The following is a 23271-nucleotide window of genomic DNA, read 5'->3' as shown; positions in this document are numbered from 1 at the left end:
ATAAGTTATAACGGAAAATTCGATGCATCCAATTACAGATACAAGCTAGAGCGTCTGATCTGATACCACCTGTGTGCTTCCATCATATCAACGATCCTGCTGAGCGACTACGACTACTGGGTCTGTGACCCAGTATGATTCTGGTTGAAGTTATAGTCTTTGATTTGTTGTTATTCTTGGTCTTGGTTCTCCTTATTGTTCTGTGTGTGTATTATATCCATAGTTGCTAGTTTCCAGGTTTCTGTTACTGTTTCCTGTTTTTGGTTTTTTTATTTAGTATATTTGCTACAGTGCAATAAAGGTTTTTAGTTTACCGCAGTGATGGCCAAATGAGGCTGAAACACTGACGTTTGTAGAGAAAAGCGGTTCATTACGCCAAGCTTTTCAACACAAACCTCTTTGGTGACATCTGGTGGCCAAAGGTATGAAGAGCAGCTTGAATCTACAACTTCTAATGAACTGCTTCATTATGATTGCCCACAGAGCTGAGTTGACAGCTTCTGTTTGATATCATGTGACAGCTTGTCTGGTATCTGGCTGGTGTTTTGAACATGTGTTTTTTGGGGTGAAAAAATGATGTTATGTCTATTTTAATAATAAATAATTTTGATGAATAAGCCTTCCTTGTTTAAACATGTACCATGGTGTGTTCTACTGTTGTTTGTGACTTCTTGATGTTTTTATTAATAAAAAAAAAAAAACTATATATAACAATGTACAACACAATCTTATGATAGGTTGGGAGTAATGCTTCCTCTGTGAGGTCCCTGCCTCCACGTGAGTATGTAACTAACAAGTGGACAGGTACATTTATATACAGTATAATATACTATAACTTCTATAATTATAACTATATGTACTGTGTATTTCTTATGTTCATTTTAGACTTGGGAGCAGAATTTCTGATGAACTGGTTTCACTTTTTCACACAGGGTCATGTAAGTTTGGATTTTTTTCCTCTTAATAATAAAAACCTTCATTTAGAAGCTGCATTTTGTGTTGACTTCTGTTATCTTTGTCTAATATTCAAATTTTTGATGATCTGAAACATTGAAGTGTGACAAACATACAAACAAAATATGAAATCAGGAAGGGGGCAAACACTTTTTCACACCACTGTAAATGTTTGTTAGAAATTGAAGCAGAAAAAAGACAGGACGGAGGTGATTCTCATGAACAGTTGCAATGCCCCCAGCAAAACCTGTGGATCTGTAGTAAGTGGACAAAGCTGCTCCATTAAGCCTCCATTAAGGACTAATATATCTATAATATAGTAGGTGACCGAAAAGGCCCGAGACAGTTGGATAAAGGGACTATAATGGACAACACTGGCACTGTGTAAATCTCATTAGATGCATAAACTGAGCATGAAATGGCTACACAGTGCTTACAAAAGCAGATAAACCTAAAGATCTGTTATTACATTATCATACACTGAACTCAATTCAATCACTTACATCTATTTATCCTTGACAAGACTAGTACCTGATCAGAAGGGTAGATATGATGAAATAAATGTTAACTACTGGCAAACCCAGTGAGAAGTGAAGGTGAGACAAGAGATGAAAGAAGACAGAGGGACATACATGCTCCTAAGTTAAAGAAGCATCAACTCTTTCACTCTTTTCATTGCAAATGTTCCAAATAACAATACCAACAGCTGGTAGAACGTGTACCACATATTGTTTTTGCAGTGGCCATGGATCGAGTCCAGTATCGGCTCTTTCCTGCAGGTCATGCCCCACAGGTCTCTGCTGTGTCTTCTGTCTACTACTGCTTCTGCCCAATAAAGTAGACATGCCACAAAATAAAGCTTTTATTATCAGCATCTCTTAAAAGTGTCAGCAGCAGTCTCAGACACCAGTGTTAACAGGAGCAGATACATTGTGCCCAGGGGTTAACCTGGGAATTAGTGGGTGGGGAAAACCTAACAGCTGGTGTGCAGCAAATAAATAAAAATAAAACATATAAATATGTATAATGTGAACTCCTCTATATTTTTCTTCTTTGCATACAGACTAGCCGGCTGTGTTTACTGCTCTTTGTGGATTAGGTAAATCCAACAGGATAAAAACAGACAGATCAGCATAAATACCAGTCTTGTATTATAATACCTAATACTGGCCATTAACACCGCAGCCTGCCTTGCATCAGCCCAACACTGTAAACTTCACCACAACACTTCAAACTAACAAGTTTAGGCGGTGTTGTGCTGCGGACGCTGGCTGTGGGAAACAAAACATAAAGCTTTTGCACAGTGCTACATATAAAGACAAACCCAGACTTCTACTTTAGCTCAAATCTTTGTGTGCTGTTTTTGTTAAATAGGGCTTTCAAAACGGAAAATTCGCTTTACGCGTTTATTGCTCGTTTTTTCGCATCATTACGGTAAAAGCACTAAACTGTACGGTAATAAATTTCGCCCCGGTCTGTAGCCACGCCCCTTCCCTACAGCTGCTGTCTATCCGGGAAAACACCACAAACTGTTCTGTTGCTGTGACGGACCCCGGACACACAACGGACAGGTGAACGGCGTTTTCCCTTTGCTCGTGTTGTTAGACGATGACGATGCTAGCTTGGAAAACGGGTTGCTAGCTACGTTAGCTTAACTAACGGTTGTGATGTTATTTGTAACGTGACCCTTTTCACGTTGCAGTTGTCTGTTCACTTTTAGAGCCTGCTGTGGTTAAACGGAGTGTCAGCTGTTTGCTGGTAAACAGCATTTTCATTCTTCTGTCCCCGCTGACCTCGTTAGCTTGTAAATGCGGGTTATTATTGAAGTATTGGGGCCAAATCGCTCTACTGTGTTATTTTCCGCAGTGAAATTGTCGCTTGACAGCACCGCCCACTACAGCGCGCTGTGCTACTGGCTGACGGTGTGTGTGTGCAGGCTGTCACACCGTGTGGAACACAATGATTCCGCTGTTTTGTTGACCGTGTTTCTTCAGACACGCTGTGCCGAACTGTGAAATAGTTAAACACTGGTGCTGTGCAGCAAAGCGAGGCAACAATAAACGAGCTCGCCTTTAAACTGAGCGCAGCCACATGAAGGACGTTAGCTGTGCAGACTCGTGTTTTTCCGTTGCAAATGCTTATTAACTTGATGTAAATGTCCGTGTCTCTGAGTTTGTAATGGCGTGGACCCAATGTACCGAATGAGCTGGACGCTTTTAAAAATAGATGCTGTGACATTAACGGCAGAATTCCTGACCTTGTCCTGGCCACCTCGAAGCACTGCGCAGACTCGGAAGAGAGGTCAGTGGGGTTCAGTGACTTCAGACGCGTTAACCTGCTCCTGTCAGTGCAGAGCGAGGTTTGCAGTTACATCGCAGTAATCCCTGAATTCAAATCTAGCAGGAATATTAAGACTCACTATATCCGCGTACTGTGGTGTCTCTGTCGGATGTTTAATGGGCTTCACTTTGCACTCAGTTAAACATGTTTTTTTTTTTTATACTGTAGATCTGATTGGTAGGACGTGCTGTGAAATATTCTTTTAAAAATATATTTTTTATGGTGTGAAAAAACAAGGTTCACAGTTGGATCACAGATCGCTGACCGAGGATAGTTGATGTCCAAATTCACGAGTCGTTGTCACTTTAAACTAACTGTAGTTACTTGCTGTATCTTATGTGAAATGAGGCCTGAACTTCCTCACTTTGTGTAAGAATGGATTGCTTAAAGCATGTCTTAATAAACTCACTACCTGAAGTGTTTGTTTTTCCCTTTTAACCACATCACCCTTTGTTGTCATCATGCCAGTTGCCAGGGAAACCCGAATCACCATGATTATTGCAGTGCCATCCACTAACTGCAAGGCTAATTACTGAGTGTGTAGTAGTACAGACAGAACAGTGGATTTGTGTATGTGCAGGAGACAGGAGGGAGTTGTTTACTTTGCTTCCTAACTCCCCAAATCTGTTCCTGATCAAGCAACTCTACAGCGGGCTTAAAAACATGTGCAGGGGTGGGTTTTAATAATCGATTCATCGATTAAAATCGATTCTGGCTTGGATAACGTGATATCGATTCATTAAAATCCTGAATCGATTTTTTTAATATAAATGTATTTTGCCCAAAATTCCAGAATCTCAGGTGAAACGTCACAAAATTTCAACAACCACCAAACAGCTAAGACAGTAAATGAGAGCAGGAACACGGCTTCTGCACAAAGACGTTAACACAAAGCGCGGAGCAGAATCAGTGAGATGTCGCCTTTCTCACCGACGGACACGGACACGGGCGGGGCTGAAAGCCGACAGCTCGCTGATTCTGTTAGTTTGATCTCTCTCCAAACAACATTGACCGAACCAGCAGCAAAAGAAGATCCAAACTACGCTTCACATAAACATCGTCATGGACTCACTCTGACTTTTGCTGTTGCGCTCTCTCTCTCTCTTTTCTGCATTATTCGCTTGCTTGTTACGCACAAGTCTACCGTTGTTTACAGGCTGTCGGCCGATGTTGTTTTTACTTACTTCCAAAAAGAAAACCTAATTTCTGCAGTTCAACAGGCTTCTGAACAAATGTAAACTTTTTAAAATTATACAAAATGCCTGTTAGCAGTGTCTCTAATAAACTTCAGAGGTAACGTTCATATGCTGATTAATGGTTTTCTTTCATTTTTGATGTACTGCAGAATATTTTTATAAAATCCAGGCCAGGAAAATCACCTTCATGTGTTTCTGTGTTTTATCTTCAGCTACTTTGACACAAAGGCCTCTGCTGTGATGCTCACACCTTTGATAAAGTCTGGAAAGTGTCAGCTTCCTTTTTATAGATACAAAGATATGTAAATGTACTGATCTGAATTATAATATTTCTGACTTTGAGGCAAAATTTCCCAGATTCAAATCGAATTGAATCGTGGATCGAATCTGTTCTAGAAATCAGTGACGATACCCAGCCCTAAACATGTGGGATCCATGGAACCCAGGCTTCACCGTTCCCGGGACTTGAAGGACTTGTTGCTGATATCTTGGTGTTCTCTCTGTTTGCCATCCGGGAATCCCTGTGATCCTGCTTTTGTAACATGGCGTGTAACAAAGATTAGAAAGTGCTGAAACCAAACTCACAGTAAATGTAAAGTAGTATATGTTAGCAGTCATGCTTTTCAGTTACTGAAACATTATCTGCTGTTTGTCGGAAAAGATTTTGATACCTGTTGAAATTTATTGGTAAATAACAAAATTGAATGTGAATATGACCACAGTGGCAGTGAGGAACTACGCTCTGAAAGCACTGATTGTATTTAACCTTTAGAGGTTCACAGTAGGGATGAAGAAACTCACCCCTCAGTCTGATAGTGGCATACTGGAAAACGAGATGCCATTTAAAGATACCAGTGAGTGCTGTATATCTGTGACGCATTTCCAATGAATAGATGGAAAAAGTGTTTATTTATTGAGTTGACACTTTTTATAAAATCATCTTTCCTGGAGGAAAAAACAAACTGATTTTTTTTTTTTTTTTTTAATCATCAACATCAGCCAGTTTAAGGACGGCAGGCACAAAGACAAGCCTTTAAGACTCTGCACCTCTCTGTCAATACAGTGTTTAAGAACTTTGTAGTTATTAAACCAAAGTTTTGAACTTGGGTTTTTCCATTACACTTGGTGCTACCTGAGGCCAGTTGGACTGCGATGCTGATATGGCACATACACTTCCAATATTAAGATTCCTGCTGGTGCTGATTGGACAGATGGCTCTCACTGTGTTTAGTTAGAAAGTGTGTTTCACGGTAGGTCACGTAGTAACCTGCCTGTTTTTGTCCTGACAGGAGGGCAGGGATCAGTCTAAATCTGAACCGATTCTCCCAGTATGTTGCCTCAACACCTGAAGCAGATTAGAGTCCTCATGCTCAACGACAAGCAGAATTTAGAGAGAACTCTGTTCAGACTCGAGCAAGGTAAGAACCGGACTGTATTACTGAATGTACTGCACTGTTCAATAGCAATTACTTTATAAAATCCTGCATTTAATGTTTAATATTATGCAGTGGGATTATGCTGCAGTGGCTCCATCTACTAAGCTGCTAAGTTGGTTGATAATGTTTTTATATGCTACTAATCTTATACATTGAAAATTTGAATGTGTGTGTCTTGCTGTTGTTTCAGTTGAAAAGGTCGGAAATGTTCAATCCACATATATATTTGCATTAATATTAAGCCAAATAGTCGGTAAATCACTGCTGAAGACCTATCCACACACACAGTGTAGACACTGTTCCTTGGTTTCAATGCAAGACGAAGCATAAACCTTTAAAAATTCTGCAACAATCCCTACAAATGCAAAAATCTGTGTTTTGTTTGTTTGTTAGTTGCATTTATATTTGTTCATGTTGGACATGGCTCAAATAAATGTAGGTTAAACAGTTTAAATGAAACATAATAAGGGGATAAGACTGAAACAGTCATGTGTGGCCTGTCAGAGTTATGACGGTGAGAAAATGGCACAGACGTCTGCATTGGAAGAATGGTGGTGATTGCATTACTGTAAGCAGATGCAGTTGCAGGATGTTATATATTAAGTGTAGGGATGCACTGATCCAATCTTTTTCTGTTTGCATAAGGAATATATACCAGTGTTATACTGATGAGCTATAGTCCTCACTCTGAGGAAAGGAATTGAGGGAACCATTGTTTTATGTGGAAGGTACCAAGGTTCAGCTTCAACACTCAGTTTCATTTAAAAAAAAATAAAAATCACAAGTTAGGAAGGGCTTTTCTGAATGTATACAAAGTATACAAACTGAAGAGGTATTGCAGCCCTACAGTCAGCCTGTCCACAGTTAAAATTATTTTCCTCATTTGACAACAAACACCAGGAACAAACTCTGGTTATTGGTGACTCTGTTCTCTGAAGTGTGAAACTAGAGAATCAGTCAAATGTATTCCCGGGGTCAGAGCAATGAAACTGCTGTCTGAGGGGAAACACAGGTCAGGTAAACTTGTAATTCACATCAGCAATAATGTGTCAATTGGTGGTCAGCAGAATGATTTAAATCATTGTGTAACTTTGCTAAAATGCTCTCTGTAGTTTTCTGAGCATCTCTGCAGTCAGCACAGCTGCTGGCTGAGTGCTGTGCAGAAAACAGTGTGGCCTTTCTGTTGGGATGCACCGTGTATGCACGTTTGTGCATGCGTGAAATGTTTGTGCGTGTCGGCTTGGCTGAAAGGGTTGAAGAGATGTGCCACTTGGCATTTAGAGGGCTCTGCATCTGATAAGGATTTTGTTGGCTGCCTGTCATATGGGACTATTTATAGACAGACAATTAAACTCTGTCCTAACTCTGGAGGACCAACAAGACCTACAGTTTTCTGCTAATGACTGTGTGCGTGTGTGTGTCAGGGATGTGGGATTTTCTTGTGAGTGGGTAGCAGTAATGATTACTGCAAGAGGGGAATCTTTTCAGACTTGTTGAGACACAAACAGTTGTGACATTTTAACAAGGTGAAGACAAAGTGGAATTTTCCTTACAATTCAAATTCCCAACACAGTTTGTTCAGTTTGTGTCGTACTTTTCTGTCTGCCCAGGGTTTGAGCTGCAGTTCCGTCTCGGTCCAAGCCTTCAGGGAAAGAAGGTTATGGTGCACACCAACTATCCACTTGAAGGACAGCTGTTTGACCGAAACAACTTCCGTGTTTTGCCATGGACCTACCCAACAGGAAAGGAAGAAGACTCGGATAAGTTCTGCTCTCTGGACCTCAAGTTGGCTGGGTCCTATCAGTACTACTTTGGATATGTGTAAGACCCTCCTGACAGTCGCCCACATTTTATAAATCCGGGGTTTCAATGTCAAAGCTGAATTCAGGAAATGGCAGTGGAAAATATTCCAACAGTTAAATCATTTTGTTGGAATCATCCATGCTATCACTAAAGCCTGTGATAGCATGTCTTTATGTTAGACAGTCTGTTCTTCATTTGTCCATGTTTATTAAAAATTATTGTAGAACTCTATAAATTGTTTAAGAAGTGAATACTTTGTGAAACAGCGTGATAAAGGTGTCAGTCAGAGATGCCGGCCAGTCCCGGAATAACATGCTGAATAGGTCTGGCTAGGTGGAAATCAAACCAGGAACTAATTATTACTATTTTTTAGGTTATAAATTAATATTCCAGTTGAAAGCAATCTCCCAGAGCACTTGGGGTTTGTATCTGGCCCAAGGATATTTGGCATGCAGACTAGAGCAGCAACCTCAACCAATCACAGCAGATGGCCCCGCCCCTCCCTGAGCCTGGTTCTGCTGGAGGTTTCTTCCTGTTAAAAGGGAGTTTTTCCTTCCCACTGTCACCAAAGTGCTTGCTCATAGGGGGTCATATGATTGTTGGGTTTTCTCTGGATGCATTATTGTAGGGTCGACCTTACAATATAAAGCACCTTGGGGTAATTGTGATTTGGTGCTGTATAAATACAATTGAGTTTAACTAATTTGAGCACTTTCAGGTTTGTAACATTTAGAGACAATGTTAAGAATATTACATTTATTGTCTTTATTTAACTGGAGCTGCATATGAACCGTTCATTTGCAGTTCTACCACGTGTCCACACGTCACCCGTCCACCTGTCGCTCTCCTGCAAAACTTTGGTTGGAACATCATCAGCCACCAGTCCAGACTTCGCACCCAGTGACTACCACCTGTTCCCAAAGAAACATTTGTCAGGAAGGCGATTCTGCGGCGAGCGGCTATGACGTGGGCTTTGTAAAACTGTCACAGTGTCTACAAAAACGCATCGACCGAAATGGCGATTATGTAGGAAAATAAGTCTTTAAGCTTTAAAATGCTGCACATACTATGGAAAATAAACGGTTGCTTGTATTTCTAAAACAATAGGACACCTTACTTTTGGGATTGCCCTCATGTTTACTATAGCATGTAAATGAAAAATGGATGTCGCCACTTTGATGTCACCAAATGGTTTCTGACATCTCGAAACCTCAGTTAGCTTTTCTGTGTAACGCCATCCAGAAAGGATCCAGTAATATTCAGACAACATTTAGAGCAGTGGGTGGAGTGCCAAGTACTAACCAGTATAGTTTACTCGACAGGGTTCATGCACAAAGTGTACTGGTGCAATGCACAGACATCCTGCAGATTCATTCTAACAGATCGTTTTAATTGTGGAACTCTGTACCGCTCAGCAGTCGATATCAAATCTTCCAAGAGGCACCAACAACAGGTGTGCTTGAAAGGTCCAGTTCACTGACTCAAAGCTCTGTTCCACCAAGAGAGGCCTCTTGCAGCATAACTAAGGGAGGATTGGAAGCTGGTTCCACAGAAGAGGGGCCTGAAAACTGAAGGCTCTCCCTCCCATTCTACTTTTAAATACTCTAGGAACAACAAGTAGGCCTGCAGAGCGAGAAGTGCTCTAATAGGGTGATATGGTACTACAAGGTCATTAAGATAAGATGGGGCCTGATTATTTAAGACCTTGTATGTGAGAAGGATTTTAAGTTAGATTCAATGAAGAGAAGCCAATACAGGAGAAATGTGCTGTTTGTAGTCCCTGTCAGTACTCATCCTGCAGCACCGTGAATCAACTGGAGGCTTTTTTAACGATGAATTACAAGAGCCGTAGTACAAGAGTAGTAGTGATGTGTGTTATTTTGCTTCATGGATAGATAAAAGTGGGAATCGCGTATCTATACCTAATACTAAGGAAAGCCCACAGCAACCCGTGGAAGCCACAGTTAACCTTTGTATATGAAGCAGCCTCCACGTTTACATTAACAAACTGGACTCTGTTAGATGGGTATGATTCAAAGCACTGCAGTACTACAGTACCTGTGGGATTTTCTGATATCGTAATAAAATATTATGGTCAAGTATTAAACGCTGCACTGAGTTTTTCCCAGCAAATGAAGAAAAACTGTAAGATAACTGCTTAACACTTTAAGTATTAAAATATCTAAAGTGATGTCACCCAGTCTGAATCATATTTTTAAAGTGAAACTTCTCCCAGCGATGTGGCTTCTTGGCTCAGGCGTTTTAACCACTTGCCCTCCGTTCCCATCGTGTAGCCACATCAGTCATTTCATCCACCTTTCTGCTCCTCCTGTCATGGACTCTAAGTAGGAAGTGCTCCAGCAACACTCGCTTAAACGCTTTGTTTGCTTTTGGGTTGCATATCAGCAGCTACAAGTATCACCTCCTCTTCCTCACTGTTAGGTACTCCATCATCATCTGAAATGGACTCGTGGCTCTCAGATAAGCCTGCGCTTGTCTCACTGTTGTTATCTAGAGAAAGTAAATACGTGGTGTCAGTCTATCAATCATATTGTGATATGACACGTTTGTATATTTCCTTAACCTGCTGTACTTTGTTAAATTCCATCAGAGACTCGGAGCGTATAGGAGGAGGTTATATTGTGGTGGATCCAGTTCTCCGTGTCGGGGCCGACGACCATACTTTGCCGTTAGACTGCATCACCATCCAGACCTACCTGTCCAAATGTCTGGGACACTTGGACGACTGGCCAGATAGACTTAGAGTGGCCAAGGAGTCAGGTAGGTTAGCACGGCGCGCCCACACAGACTCTGGTTCTTTCTTTTGTGTTCAATCATAAAATGCAAACTCAGTCACTTCTGGTTGTTATTGACGACCATGGTTCCTGTCATCGGCCTAAACTCTCTTACTGTGTGTGTGTGTGTGCAGGTACTACATCACATGGACAGTGCAGTGTGTGAGGGGATTCATCACATGTCAGGACTATCAAACAAAATGCCGTATAGAAGGATTAATAGTACGTCTGTGGGTTTGTCTTCCAGGATACAACATGATCCACTTCACTCCAGTGCAGACTCTGGGGGAGTCCAGGTCCTGCTACTCCTTAGCTGACCAGCTGAGCGTCAACCCAGAGTTCAGCCCAGCGGGTCGCAACTACGACTGGACAGATGTGGGGGGGCTGGTGGAGAAGCTAAACACAGAGTGGGACATGCTGTGCATCACAGATGTGGTGTATAACCATACTGGTGAGTTGAGCCATGAGGAGGGCCGTTCATTAGTGTACTGCAACACCGCTTCCTTCCCCTCGGAGGTCAAAGGCCACCTCCTGCATCTGATGTGAGACGGCTGCTGTTCACTGCTGTCTTTAGATTCTGACATCTCCCCTCTAAGCGCTCTACCCTGTGCTTTGCAATCAGACGTACCAAATATTGTTTTGACTGCAGCGACGCGACATCCTTCAGAAATTTCATGGTTGGCTCGTACCAACCACTAACTAAGTTAAACGCTTCAAGTTACCCACAGCAGCCAACTTAACTAGGCACACCAACAGCAGAACATGTTACTGAAGAGTGCTAATTGGTTAACAAAGAGCAAAAATGCAACTGTTTTCTTGCCTTAAAGGATAGCAGGGGAAGTGAATCACAAGGCTTCCTGAGCCAGTCCATGGAGCCGATCACTGACTGAACATCCTGTGCATCACTTTTCATAATGCATGGACTCGATTATGGACTAAGGATGGAGAAGTCGACATGTGTGCACTCAGCGTACATGCAACACGTTGTTTTATTGTGATCTTTGTTTACAGCTCATGGTTTGTTATGCTGCACGCACTCACTTTTATTTGGCCTGAACATTTATGCAATCACATGTCTTTGTTCCACCACATGTTATAGTACGAGAGGTTTCACAACAACACATGCTTTCACCGAGAGTCTGCACATTTCCAAGGATTGAAAGTGTCATTAAACTGTCCCAAAGGCAGGACTTTCAGACAGATCGTTACCCTTATCCTCTGAAGTTCGACAGAACAGGAAAGATTGTTGTTGACTCACAATCATAAAGGGAAGTAAAGAGAAGCCGTTTGGTTTTTCTTACCTTTGAAGCACAGCAGGTGAACACTGTGCTGTGGGGAGGACTGGAAACATTTGCTTTCTTATAGTGGGCTCAGTACGGCCTCTGTGGAAGTGTAGCCTCACAGGTTTCTTCCCTGACCTCAAGCACACACACACTATAACCACGAGGTGCAAGGCAGGAATATGCATCTGACTGGTTGGCAGATGGTTTCTGCCAGTCGCTGGCTGCTGCTGGATAAAACTGTTTGCAAAGAGGTTGCTGCACCAAAGTCCTTGTGATCATTTTGGTCATCTGTAGTTTGCACAGAAGATTATTTAAGACCTTGTATGTGAGGAGCAGGATTTTGAATTCTGGATTTAACAGGGAGCCAATGAAGGGAAGCCAATACAGGAGAAATCTGCTCTCTTTGACCCTTCACCCCACAGTGTCCAACATGGCAGTTAACTCAATACACTAAGCTTTAAAAGTGCCATTTTTGCCACACTTTGTCAGGGTTAAGGTTTGCTCACGCTCCCGTACTCTTGCTGTAGCCCTGTCTAAGGCTTTCACTTGAAATCTATTTAGAATCAGGTCAAGATTTAAAGACCACTAAAAAGTTAGCTGGGTATAGTTTAGGTTGTTGGTAAAACATCTTATAGCAAAACTGGTTAACAGTTACTTTGAAAGTGTTTTTTCAGGTCAAGACTTTTCATTTGACATGCTCGTTGTATCAAAGTGTTTGTGCTGTCCTGCTGGCAGTGACCACCTGTGGATCCCTCTCATCCTCGCTCAGGAAAGGTCGAGCAGTAAAATGAGCCTGATATGAAGGTTAAATACAGACTGAACTCTGATTTATACAGTATGTGTGACTCACTGTCAGACTATTATTAGATCTGTAAAAAGAGTAAAACATTGATGAATAAAGTATTTAAACAGCTCAATGGTTTCTTGTCTGTGTTCCTTCACAGCTGCTAACAGCGTGTGGATAAGGGAGCATCCAGAATGTGGATACAACCTGGTGAACTCTCCTCACCTGCGCCCAGCCTGGGTTTTAGACAGAGCTCTGTGGCATTTAACCACCAGAGTAGCAGAGGGACGCTACAAAGCTAAAGGACTTCCTGCTGACATTACCACGGAGAGTCATCTGAATGTGAGTTCTGGGTTCCTGCACATTCATTCACCTTTGAACTTTCACAAATGTCACAGGCTGTGGTGTGAGCCAATGACAGCCCTGCCTGAGAGCATGAATTGAAATCTTATCCACAGCCTCATCACCAAAGGCAGCTAGCTTTTTTTAAATGTTTCTTTAAGTTACTCAGTGGTACTGAGTAACTTATGAGGGATTTCGATCAAAGCTAAGGGGCGTTTTCCTGGCCTGCTGTGAAACAGAGCAGAACATATCTTGTGTGACATTTCTAGACACAATTTCAATTAAATTTTTGTTAAACTTTTACATGTCAATTAAAAAAATAACCTGTTTTTACAGAGACATAAACTATTGCACCTGACGGTCTGCACTGCTGAGTAACGCCTGTGCAGAATACTCACTGTTTCTATATTTAGATTTTATTTTATAGTAAAGATAATCATTTTGTTATTTATTTATATACATTTGCACATTGCCCCTTATTTTTTACTCTTACACCCGACAGTTAAAACAACCAAAACCGAGCACCAAGCTGCGTTTACCTTGCAAGCTGTAATTTGGTGCATAAATCTTTGCTCCAAGTTTGGTGTTTCTTTGTTTGGAGTCTGGCTTTGTGTCAGAGTTGGTAGGTGAGTGTTGGCTAGAGTCGGCTCATTAAACTAAACTAATGCTCTTCCTATGTTAACTGTGGCTGTGCCCACAAATGAGCCACTGTGGACCAGGTCAGTGTCAGTGGATAAAACTGGCTTTAGTCACGCTAAATTTAGCACACTAGTTTGAAGTGTGTGTGTGTGTGTGTGTTACTACTTCAGTGGCTCACGGAAGTGCTGACCTAAAGGAGGGTTTGTAGAATTCCTCAGAATAAACCAGGTAATAATGAACCTCATGTCTATGCAGATGAACTGAGCTGGGTCAGTTCATCAGATGGTTAAAGGCACTTTCTCTCAGCAGCATCGTACACGCTTTAAAGACGTGTTTGTGTAACGTGTGTTTGATTTGTTGTGTTTCAGGCCGTCCGTAGTGTGATGTGGCAGGACGTGTTCCCTCAGATCAAACTGTGGGAGTTCTACCAAGTCAAAGTGGACAGTGCTGTGGAGGCGTTTAGGACCCTGCTGCAAAACGGTGTGTAAATCCACACAGACGTCCCAAAGCCAAGAGTCGTTATGTGAGCTTCAAAAACTCATCAGCATGTTTTCAGTTTGAAGCCCAAAAAAAGAACTTGTGTTTACGGTGTGTGCAAAGATGAGCAGAGGGTTAAACCACATTCACTGTGTCATTAACATGTGTGTGCCTGCCATCAGGTACCAAGCCAGACCACAGCAAGACTGGAGGGCAGACGGGCCTCAGGATCATTCAGGATCCACAATACCGTCGCTATGGCAACACAGCAGACATGGACTCTGCTTTGGAGACATTTGTGCCTCACAGGTGAGACTCGGGGTCCACAGCACGAGTGTGATGTTGGGTTGCTGCTCAGCTGTAGTCGGTCAACGTGCTGCGATTGAGTTTCTTTGTTCTTTTCAGATCGTCAAACACGTTTTTAATCCTGGACAAAGATGAGCTGAGTAAATGTGCTGTTTTCACCCGACAGTCGTAAAAGACTTGGCATTTATAAAAGTATTTTTAAATTAAGATTACATTTATTAAGGGGAAATGAAGCTGTCCAAACCCATCCCGCCATGTGTGGAACGAACGAATGAACTGATTAACGAGCCACGCCTGTTCAATCAGGACGTAACTTTAATGTCTGTCTGACAAAGTGAGCTCAACAATCACATCGGACCAGGTCTTTTTGCCTCATCATTCAGAAACAGCGTTTTGTATTTAAATGGGTTATTTTTGTCTAATATTAAAGAAAAACGTGACAAATATTGCTCAAATGTAAGAACTCTGCTTTCACAGCACTGTAAGTATGCAGTTGACAGTTGGCTCGAAGATGTTACGCAGCCATCACATTAGAGCTGCAACAGGAAGTTTTAAACATGCAATGTGGACAGAGTCAGGTGACGTCACCACCCGATTAGACCAATGTGTAACCTTATCCTGCACAGGTGTGGACCTGTGTGGGGATAAAAGCAGCAGCCTCCCATCCTTGCATGTTAGCATTAACCACATTCAGCAAGCTAATCTGACACACCGTGTGTGGGTACAGCTTACCCTGCATGTCAGACCCATGGACCCCTGTGATTGGCTGACGATCGTCCAGAGTGTGTGAAAGGATTTGTTCTTAAATATGATGGTTCTGTTTGGTCTCCAGTCCAAAATAAGTCGTTCAGGTGACGTCACGCAGTCCCTTTGACTTAGTGTGAACGTTAGTTCAGTATTAAATGAATCAGGACCTCTGTTGTGAAAAGAAGACTGTTTTGCATCTGTAGGGAGCACATCCCTGTTCCTCCATGCTCATCACTCAGCACAGCGTGGTTGAAAAAAATAAGCCGACAAATATTTAAAAACTACATTGTTATGTTTCTTCATTGTTCAGATATGATGAGTTACCTCTGTGACGCTGACATGGACCAGTGTAGTTAATGTAAAGTGTGTATATCTGTGTGTGCGGCACACAGCAGTGTGATGTAATGTTGCTTCCCTCTGTAGCTTGTCACCTCAACACATCGAGGAGTGCTGCGGTTGGCTCAATCAGAAACTGACTGACCTGAATGCAGAGCAGTATCACATCGTGCACCAGCATCAGGAGCAGGTAAGGCTGCCACACCTGAGGGGAAAAGCATCGAAAGCTGTTAAACCTGTGAATTAACGTCCGTCTGTCAGTCAGCATCGGGCCAATGCAGCCCCAGGTTTAGAGCAAAACGACTGATAACAGCTACGTCTGAGACGATGCTGTCACTTTAACTTGGAGCCAGAGTCTGAGGACACGCCGTGAAGAGCAAAGAGGCGGAGCTGTGACCAGTAATCACCATTAAAAGCTTCACATGAAAAAGCTGGTAGTAGTCCTTCAAAGCACCTGTTCAACAGAAGTGTAAAGCTGCTCCAGCCACCGCTGTTTGCAGAAGTTACGTTTAACTGATACAGACAGGCAGCATGCTGAACGCTGACGGCAGGACACAGGACCCTGCTGCAAACAGGGGCGGAGCTAAAGGGGGCCGTGGGGTGTACCGCACGAGCTCAGGGGTTTCCTAACATTTTGTTAGTGAAATGAAATAAAATGTTAGATTGATAAAAATATGAATGAACATGACTCAGCGTGGAGGCAAAGTTCATGCTATCCTGATGTTTGTGGCTGTTTACAAGAAACGTCGCTTTCATTTGAATGTCAAAGCAGGAAGCTGCAGGTGATTCAGGTCAAACCACTGCAGCACAGCACCTCTAACACTAACAGCGCTGTAATAACGTATGGACCACTGCACTGAGGTCCACGGTCAGAGGCTGTAAGGTCTTCATAACCTTCAGCCTCCTGTACAGTGATGAGCTCTGAAACCTGACTGCAACTCCAGATTAACCATTGATCTGTTAGCTGTTTGATAACTGCTCTCTGAAGATGAACTGTCGCCATCGCTGGGCTCCTGTGTGGACCGTTTCTATACATGGTCGTTTTCAGCAAACACCTTCTCTGTGACATGTAAAATCTTTAACGTGTGTGCGGTTACTTTGTTTTAGAACAAGTGTCTGATGTCTTTTGCTCTGTCACAACCTTCTTCTTTGTCCCTCCAGGCTGTCAACTGTCTTATTGGAAACATCGTCTATGAACGACTTGCTGAGCACGGTCCCAGGCTGGGCCCTGTTACCAGGACAAACCCAATGGTCACCAGGTAACCAGTTTAAAGAGCTGACTAATGAGAGGAAGGCAGAGTACAGCGAAGTGTGTTAATAACTCAGCACATTTACTAAAGCTTTAACAAAGACATGAGGCAGGTTAGCTGAACACTTCATAATGCTAAGATATTATCATGGCCCATACTATAAGTACGTATTAGGGGTGGCGCTGGCTCAGAAGTCAGTGAGCTGTATGCCAATTAGAAGGTGGGTGGCTCAACCCCTGGTTCTCCAATCTGTGTGTCAAACTCAGGGCAAGATGCTGAACCCCGAGTTGTTCCACATACATCAAAGTATGTGAGCATTAAGATAAAAGTATTCAGGCTTATTTCAATAAAGCACTTGGATGAATGTGTGCTGACAGGTAAATGAGGCTCAAACTACATAGAAAGCTTTATATCCAGTAGCAGTCAGTTGGATTCATGTTTTCTTTGAAAAGCGTGGATGTTGGTGACAAACTCATTGATCCTCACTGAATAGGATCCATCAAATGATCCGTTGTCTAACATGAAGTGCTTTGACACAAAGTGTCCACAGCTGCACTACGTTCACATCACCCGGGCAGCCATAATGCCATGTTTCCATCTTCCGGTCAGGTATTTCACCTTCCCCTATCAGGACATGACTCTGGACCAGGAAATGCAGCTGCTGGACCAGCCAGACAAGATGTGCCATTTCCTGGCCCACAACGGTTGGGTGATGGGCGACGATCCACTCAGGAACTTTGCTGAACCAGGTAAACAGGATGAGCCACACAAGGTGGTTCAAAAAAGACTAAATGTTGAATATGATGCTGCTTTAAGCTGTCAGTGACTGTTGTTGCTGCGAGCTGGGAGTAATAAAGTGACCGTATCAGTACTGAAGTGCTTCTGCTCCATAAAGGCTCCAACGTGTACATTCGTCGGGAGCTGATCGCCTGGGGTGACAGTGTCAAACTACGATACGGCAACACGCCTGACGACTGTCCCTACCTGTGGGATCACATGAAGAAATACACGCAAATCACAGCCAAGTATTTCCACGGAGTCCGTCTGGACAACTGCCATTCCACACCTTTACATGTTGCTGAGGTATCGCCACACCTCACTGTACATCACACACTTCATGTCAATTATTCTACGTTTAAATCCAGGACACGTAACACTTTAGCTCCATGTTGCAGTAAAGTTGTTCTGCAGGCTTACATGTTAGAAATATGTTTGATGTCTCACTGGGGCCGAACGTCACTGTTGAACTGTTCTACAGACATGTCGAGGACACACGACATGTTTGTGTTAGTCTCAAAGCATGAAAGAGTTTATTTAAATCACTGATGTGCCACAGTTTGAATAGACAGACATCTGTGATAACAGCAGAGAGGTCGCTGTGTGGCCCTGTGCTGACCCGCCCTGTGGGAGGGGTCTGAATTTTTGGGGCTTTGTTACAGTATGCAGCCACCATATAAATAACCCAGGAAAATTATTATTGGATGTCCTGGCTGTCTTGTGTTTTGCAGAGGATGTTGGAAGGATAGCCAGTTCTTGGCGTGTTAACTGTATTTCCAGACGTCACCGTGTCCTTCTGGAACTTGTTCTGGTTTCGGCTCCGTTTGAGAGCCGGCTTGTTCCATCTGCAAGTGTTGAAGTAATACTTTGATGTGGCCTCAGTGAGTCTAGTCCAGGTGCGAGCAAATGCTGCTGTGGCGCACCCTTCTGCTTCGACACGTATTATCAGTGAGATTCAGTGAAACGATCTCAGGACGTCTGTGCTACACTGTAACGGTCCTAACTGTAGTGACAAATATGATTAATGCTGAGTTCAAGCATGCACAAAGAGAGGACGCAGCGTCACTACAGCCGTGTTGTCCCGTGTGAGCGTGTCCCTGCTAACAGCAGCTCTCTCTCTCCTTGTCCGTGATGTTTGTCGTCCAGGCCATGTTAGACGCAGCCAGAGCGGTCAGACCCAATCTGTATGTGATAGCTGAGCTCTTTACAGGCAGCGAGCTCCTTGACAATGTTTTTGTTAACCGGCTGGGAATTAGCAGTCTCATACGAGGTACAGCACTGATGTGCAAGCTAAATGTGTGACTGTCTTTCTTCTCTCCCCACTGCATTGTTCTGCATGTCTCCAAACACTCCACCTCTCCGTGTGTTCTTTGACTGCACGACTGCACCATTCTAACTGGCTGAGTCCCCTTCACTTTCATTCTCCTCCTCTTCCTCCTTCAATCTTTCTTTCATGCATGCCCCCCCCCGCACTGGTTTGTCATGCTGTGGTTTGTTAGTTCATGCTGGATGTGGCCAGAACGGTGTGTCCTGACCTGTATGTGGTGGCTGAGCTGTTCACCGGCAGCGAGGAGCTGGATAATGTCTTTGTTACCAAGCTAGGGATTACATCACTCATACGAGGTAAAGTACCGTGTCTATAACACACCTACAAATACAGCATGTTCGTTAACTGCTGACTTCATTCATGTTTAAATATTTGTATCAATTCCACATCTTCAGAACAGCCTCAAGTCAGCTTGAATAAATCCATGTAAACACATTCAGACTCCTGAAACTGCTGAGAGCTCAGCTGTTCCAGGAGTCCCGCTCTCGTCACTGGTGATGAGCTGGGATTGTGCACAAAGTGTGGAGCCTGTGATGAAGTCAGAGCGTGCTGTGTAGATGATCCAAAATGAATTCTGAGCACTTCTGGACATCCCAGCATTGAAGGGGAGATCAGGCACATTTCAGTCGTGCTGAACTCTGCTCGTTGTGGCGCTGTTCCTGGAGCACGCCCAAAGCTTGAAGTAAAAACCAAAAATGTAAACTCAGGAATTATAACTAGATTTTTTTTTTGGCATTCAGTGACATCTTTCAGTACTTGTAGTTGTGGTACTAAAAACAACTTGTATAGGAAGTAGCTTTAATATGTAGTGAGGTCCAAACCCCACTGCACCAAACCCCGTCACAGAGCTGCACCTGTTGGAGGTCACAGTAATAACTGTGTCCTGGTTTGCTTCCTTCCTGGTTCCATATTTTTTGCACATTTCTCACACTTCATGAAACAAATGTAAATGTTAGACAAAGATAACACAGGCAAACACAAAACGCAGGTGTTTATTATTCAGGTGTGTACACTGCAGGCCTGCGTGACTCTGTGCAGGTTACCAAAGTCACGGCTTTCATGGATCTTCATCCACAGCTGTGTGACCCACTGACAAACACAACTCTGTCAAATCCTGGAATCAAACCAGGTAAACTCCAACAACCCTGTGCAGTTATGATCAGGTGACCGGGTGATGGCCTCCAGCTCGCACTGGAACGGTTCGCAGCCGAGTGTGAAGCAGCGGGAATGAGGATCAGCACCTCCAAATCTGAGGCCATGGTTCTCAGCCGGAAAAGGGTGGAGTGCCCACTCCGGGTCGGGGATGAGTTCCTGCCCCAAGTGGAGGAGTTAAAGTATCTCGGGGTCTTGTTCGCAAGTGATGGGAGAAGGGAGCCGGAGATCGACAGACTGATTGGGGCTGCAGCTGCAGTGATGTGGATGCTGCACCGGTCCATCGTGGTGAAGAGGGAGCTGAGTGTAAAAGCGAAGCTCTCAATTTACCGGTCGATCTACGTCCCTACCCTCACCTATGGCCACGAGCTGTGGGTAGTGACCGAAAGAACGAGATCACGGATACAAGCGGCAGAAATGAGCTTCCTCCGAAGGGTGGCTGGCCTCTCCCTTAGAGATAGGGTGAGAAGTTCGGCCATCCGGGAGGGGCTCAGAGTAGAGCCGCTGCTGCTCCGCGTCGAAAGGAGCCAGCTGAGGTGGTTCGGGCATCTGACAAGGATGCCTCCTGGGCGTCTCCTGGGTGAGGTGTTCCAGGCATGTCCCACCGGGAGGAGGCCCCGGGGCAGACCCAGGACACACTGGAGAGCGTGTCCTGGGAACACCTTGGTATTCCCCCGGATAAGCTGCAGGAGGTGGCTGGGGAGAGGGAGGTCTGGGCCTCTCTGCTTAGGCTGCCGCCCCCGCGACCCGGCCTCGGATAAAGCGGATGAAGATGGATGGATGTTGCTGGACCGTTTGCACAGATTCAACTTTTCATCCCCATCATGGTTCTGATGTCATTTGTACTCAGTTTGGATTCACATGGAAACAAATGTAACTGAGTGTGTGAGCTCACCTGTCAGTGATGCAGCATGGCGTGTGTCCACCTGTGTCTGCGAGCGCTTACTTTGGTTTTTCCCCTTCACTCGATCATCAGAGGCGATGTCAGCTGGTGACAGCCACGAGGAGGGCCGCCTGGTGTATCGTTACGGCGGTGAGCCAGTAGGAGCTTTTGTTCAGCCCAGTCTCCGCCCACTGACGCCTTCCATTGCACACGCCATGTTTCTTGATGTAACCCATGACAACGAGTGTCCTATCCAGGTGGGTCTCTTGAGGTCAGCTGACAGTGAGCTTGGAGTCGAGCTGTTGTACGATGGTTAATTGTCGGGTGTGTCGTTTACAGCTCCGCTCAGCCTTCGACGCTCTGCCCAGCTCTGCTATCGTGGCCATGGCGTGCTGCGCTACTGGCTCCACCCGTGGATACGATGAACTGGTGCCACATCAGGTTATTATATATTTATCATCTGACAGCATTTTGCTGAACACGACAGAACAAAGTCTCCAATAATGGGGCGTATTTGTAAAAATGTGCCTAACTGCTCATTAACACAAGCTCAGCCTGTCTTTGGTCCTTTGGAGTGTTTGTGGACACAAACGGTCTTTAGAATCTAAAACAGCAGAAGCAAACTTAACATGACAGACATACATCATAAGTTCACTTTATAGTTTTGGATTTTTCCTTTGTTAATGCTGATGTTCCAGTGAATTTAGATTCACTGGATAAAACTGTCACATATATAATAAAATCCAAAATTTCAAGTCAACCCTCATTCCTTTATACTTCCAGTTTAAATAGTGCTAATTCATGAGGCAGTTCATCAAATAAAGAAAATAAAAGTGTTACTTTGAGGCCCTGTGAGAGGCGCTGCAATAAGAGCACACACCGACTCCATGCTTACCTGTGCACAGATCTCTGTGGTGAAGGAGGAGCGCTTCTATCCCAAGTGGAACCCGTCAGCAGTCCCATCCTCTCCTGGTGAGGTTAGCTCCTGTACCGGCATCATAGCTGGGAAACGGGCAGTAAACAAGCTGCACCAGGAGCTGGCTGCACAGGGATTCACACAGGTACACACACACACACACACACACACACACACACACACACACACACACACACACACACACACACAGGAAGTGCTTTCTGTGCTAAAGCCGATGCTTCGATGCTAAAACCTTTTGGTACAGTTTGTCCAACTCCTCCTGTCCAGGTGTACGTGGACCAGGTGGATGCAGACATCGTTGCAGTGACTCGTCACTGTCCCAGCACCCACCAGTCTGTGGTAACCGTGAGCAGGACCGCCTTCTGGGATCCCAAAACCCACCAGTACAGCACCAGTGTCCCGCCCATGTTCATTCCTGGTAGAACAACATCATTACTGTGGATTTTGAATCTTAGTGCAGCTGTGCACACCCACCACGTTTTGTTTTTTTTTTGTTTTTTTTTTTATTATTTTCATTGATTTATTTTTTCGATTAGTTGGATCTGAATAATCTTATCATTGCATTTGAAAACAAGTGCGCTCCTCACTCAGATCAGGTCCTGCTAGCAGACCCGGGTGCACGTTCATGCTTTGCAGCATCTCTTTATTCACGTTGCTGTGCACACTCGGCTGCAGCGCTGCTGCTGCAAGCCACACACATCAACAACAACATGATAGGACCCCGTTCAGTCTTGTAACCCAACAGTACTAAATATGTGAAGAGATGCAGACGATAAAATCCTGGTTTAAAAACGCTGTCCTGGTCTCAGATATGGTCCCACACTGATACACCTTCGACATCTGCATCAAACCATGAAATTCTCCCTGCTTCTCATGAGAACTGGATGAGCCCAGAGTCTCAGTCCTGTTCAGAGACATGAGGACCATAATTACTTGATACTGACTTTTACTTATTGTTTTCAGTGTATTTTGAGGACACATTTTTACATAAAGGCAGTGCCTATGGTGTGTGTGTGTTACCTACAAAGTCGGATCTGGAAAATTTGTCACAACATGTTAGGTGTGTAGTTTGGATGGATTCACAGTGCATGCTGCCACCTTTTCCCTCTCCCAGGGAAAATAGAGGAGGTGGTGCTGGAGGCAAGGATGGTGGAAAGGAGCGCCGGGAAATATAAGAAGGATGAGAACTACATCAACGGCATGCCAGAATACACAGTGGAAATGAAAGAGCACATCTCGGTGAGCGCGTCGTGTTTAACACAGGTGTGTTTCTGAGCGTTAGTGGCAGACGGACGGTGTTAAACTGGTTCTGCTGTGTGCACAGCTGGATGAGAGTACAGTGATGAAGAAAGCTGGAGTGACGTCAAAAGGGCGTTCAGAGTTTGTGCACGAGATCACCTTCCAGAAGCTGACACCCGGCAGCATCATCGCCTTCAGGTAGCACACACACAAACGTCACGCGTGATTGTGTGTTGTGGTCACTTTTCAGACTCGCGTTTCTCTTTTC

At 44.0% G+C, this 23271-nt stretch overlaps 1 protein-coding gene across 3 annotated transcripts in view; it reads left to right on the top strand.

Moving 5' to 3' along the window:
• Positions 1–2395: 2395 nt before the first annotated feature.
• The window catches only part of agla (amylo-alpha-1, 6-glucosidase, 4-alpha-glucanotransferase a), a 33219-nt gene continuing 12343 nt past the window's right edge, over positions 2396–23271 (top strand). For 2 of the 3 annotated variants that reach the window (XM_040002544.1, XM_040002542.1), the window contains exons 1-19: positions 2396–2525; positions 5780–5908; positions 7537–7747; positions 10341–10510; positions 10772–10975; positions 12752–12933; positions 13941–14052; positions 14232–14358; positions 15526–15628; positions 16600–16697; positions 17298–17437; positions 17584–17771; positions 18965–19088; positions 20921–21084; positions 21167–21268; positions 21733–21888; positions 22032–22182; positions 22879–23003; positions 23089–23201. In XM_040002544.1, the coding sequence (XP_039858478.1) occupies positions 5821–5908; positions 7537–7747; positions 10341–10510; positions 10772–10975; positions 12752–12933; positions 13941–14052; positions 14232–14358; positions 15526–15628; positions 16600–16697; positions 17298–17437; positions 17584–17771; positions 18965–19088; positions 20921–21084; positions 21167–21268; positions 21733–21888; positions 22032–22182; positions 22879–23003; positions 23089–23201 (2558 nt within the window). In that variant the 5' untranslated portion in view covers positions 2396–2525; positions 5780–5820. Of the gene's footprint in view, positions 2526–5779; positions 5909–7536; positions 7748–10340; positions 10511–10771; positions 10976–12751; positions 12934–13940; positions 14053–14231; positions 14359–15525; positions 15629–16599; positions 16698–17297; positions 17438–17583; positions 17772–18611; positions 18736–18964; positions 19089–20920; positions 21085–21166; positions 21269–21732; positions 21889–22031; positions 22183–22878; positions 23004–23088; positions 23202–23271 lie in introns of all 3 variants that reach the window. The other variant, XM_040002543.1, reaches the window with a different exon arrangement.

Source organism: Simochromis diagramma, unplaced genomic scaffold (assembly GCF_900408965.1).
Source record: "Simochromis diagramma unplaced genomic scaffold, fSimDia1.1 OVJJ01000445.1, whole genome shotgun sequence".
Classification (NCBI taxonomy): domain Eukaryota; kingdom Metazoa; phylum Chordata; class Actinopteri; order Cichliformes; family Cichlidae; genus Simochromis; species Simochromis diagramma.
This window is presented reverse-complemented; position numbering and strand designations above follow the sequence as displayed.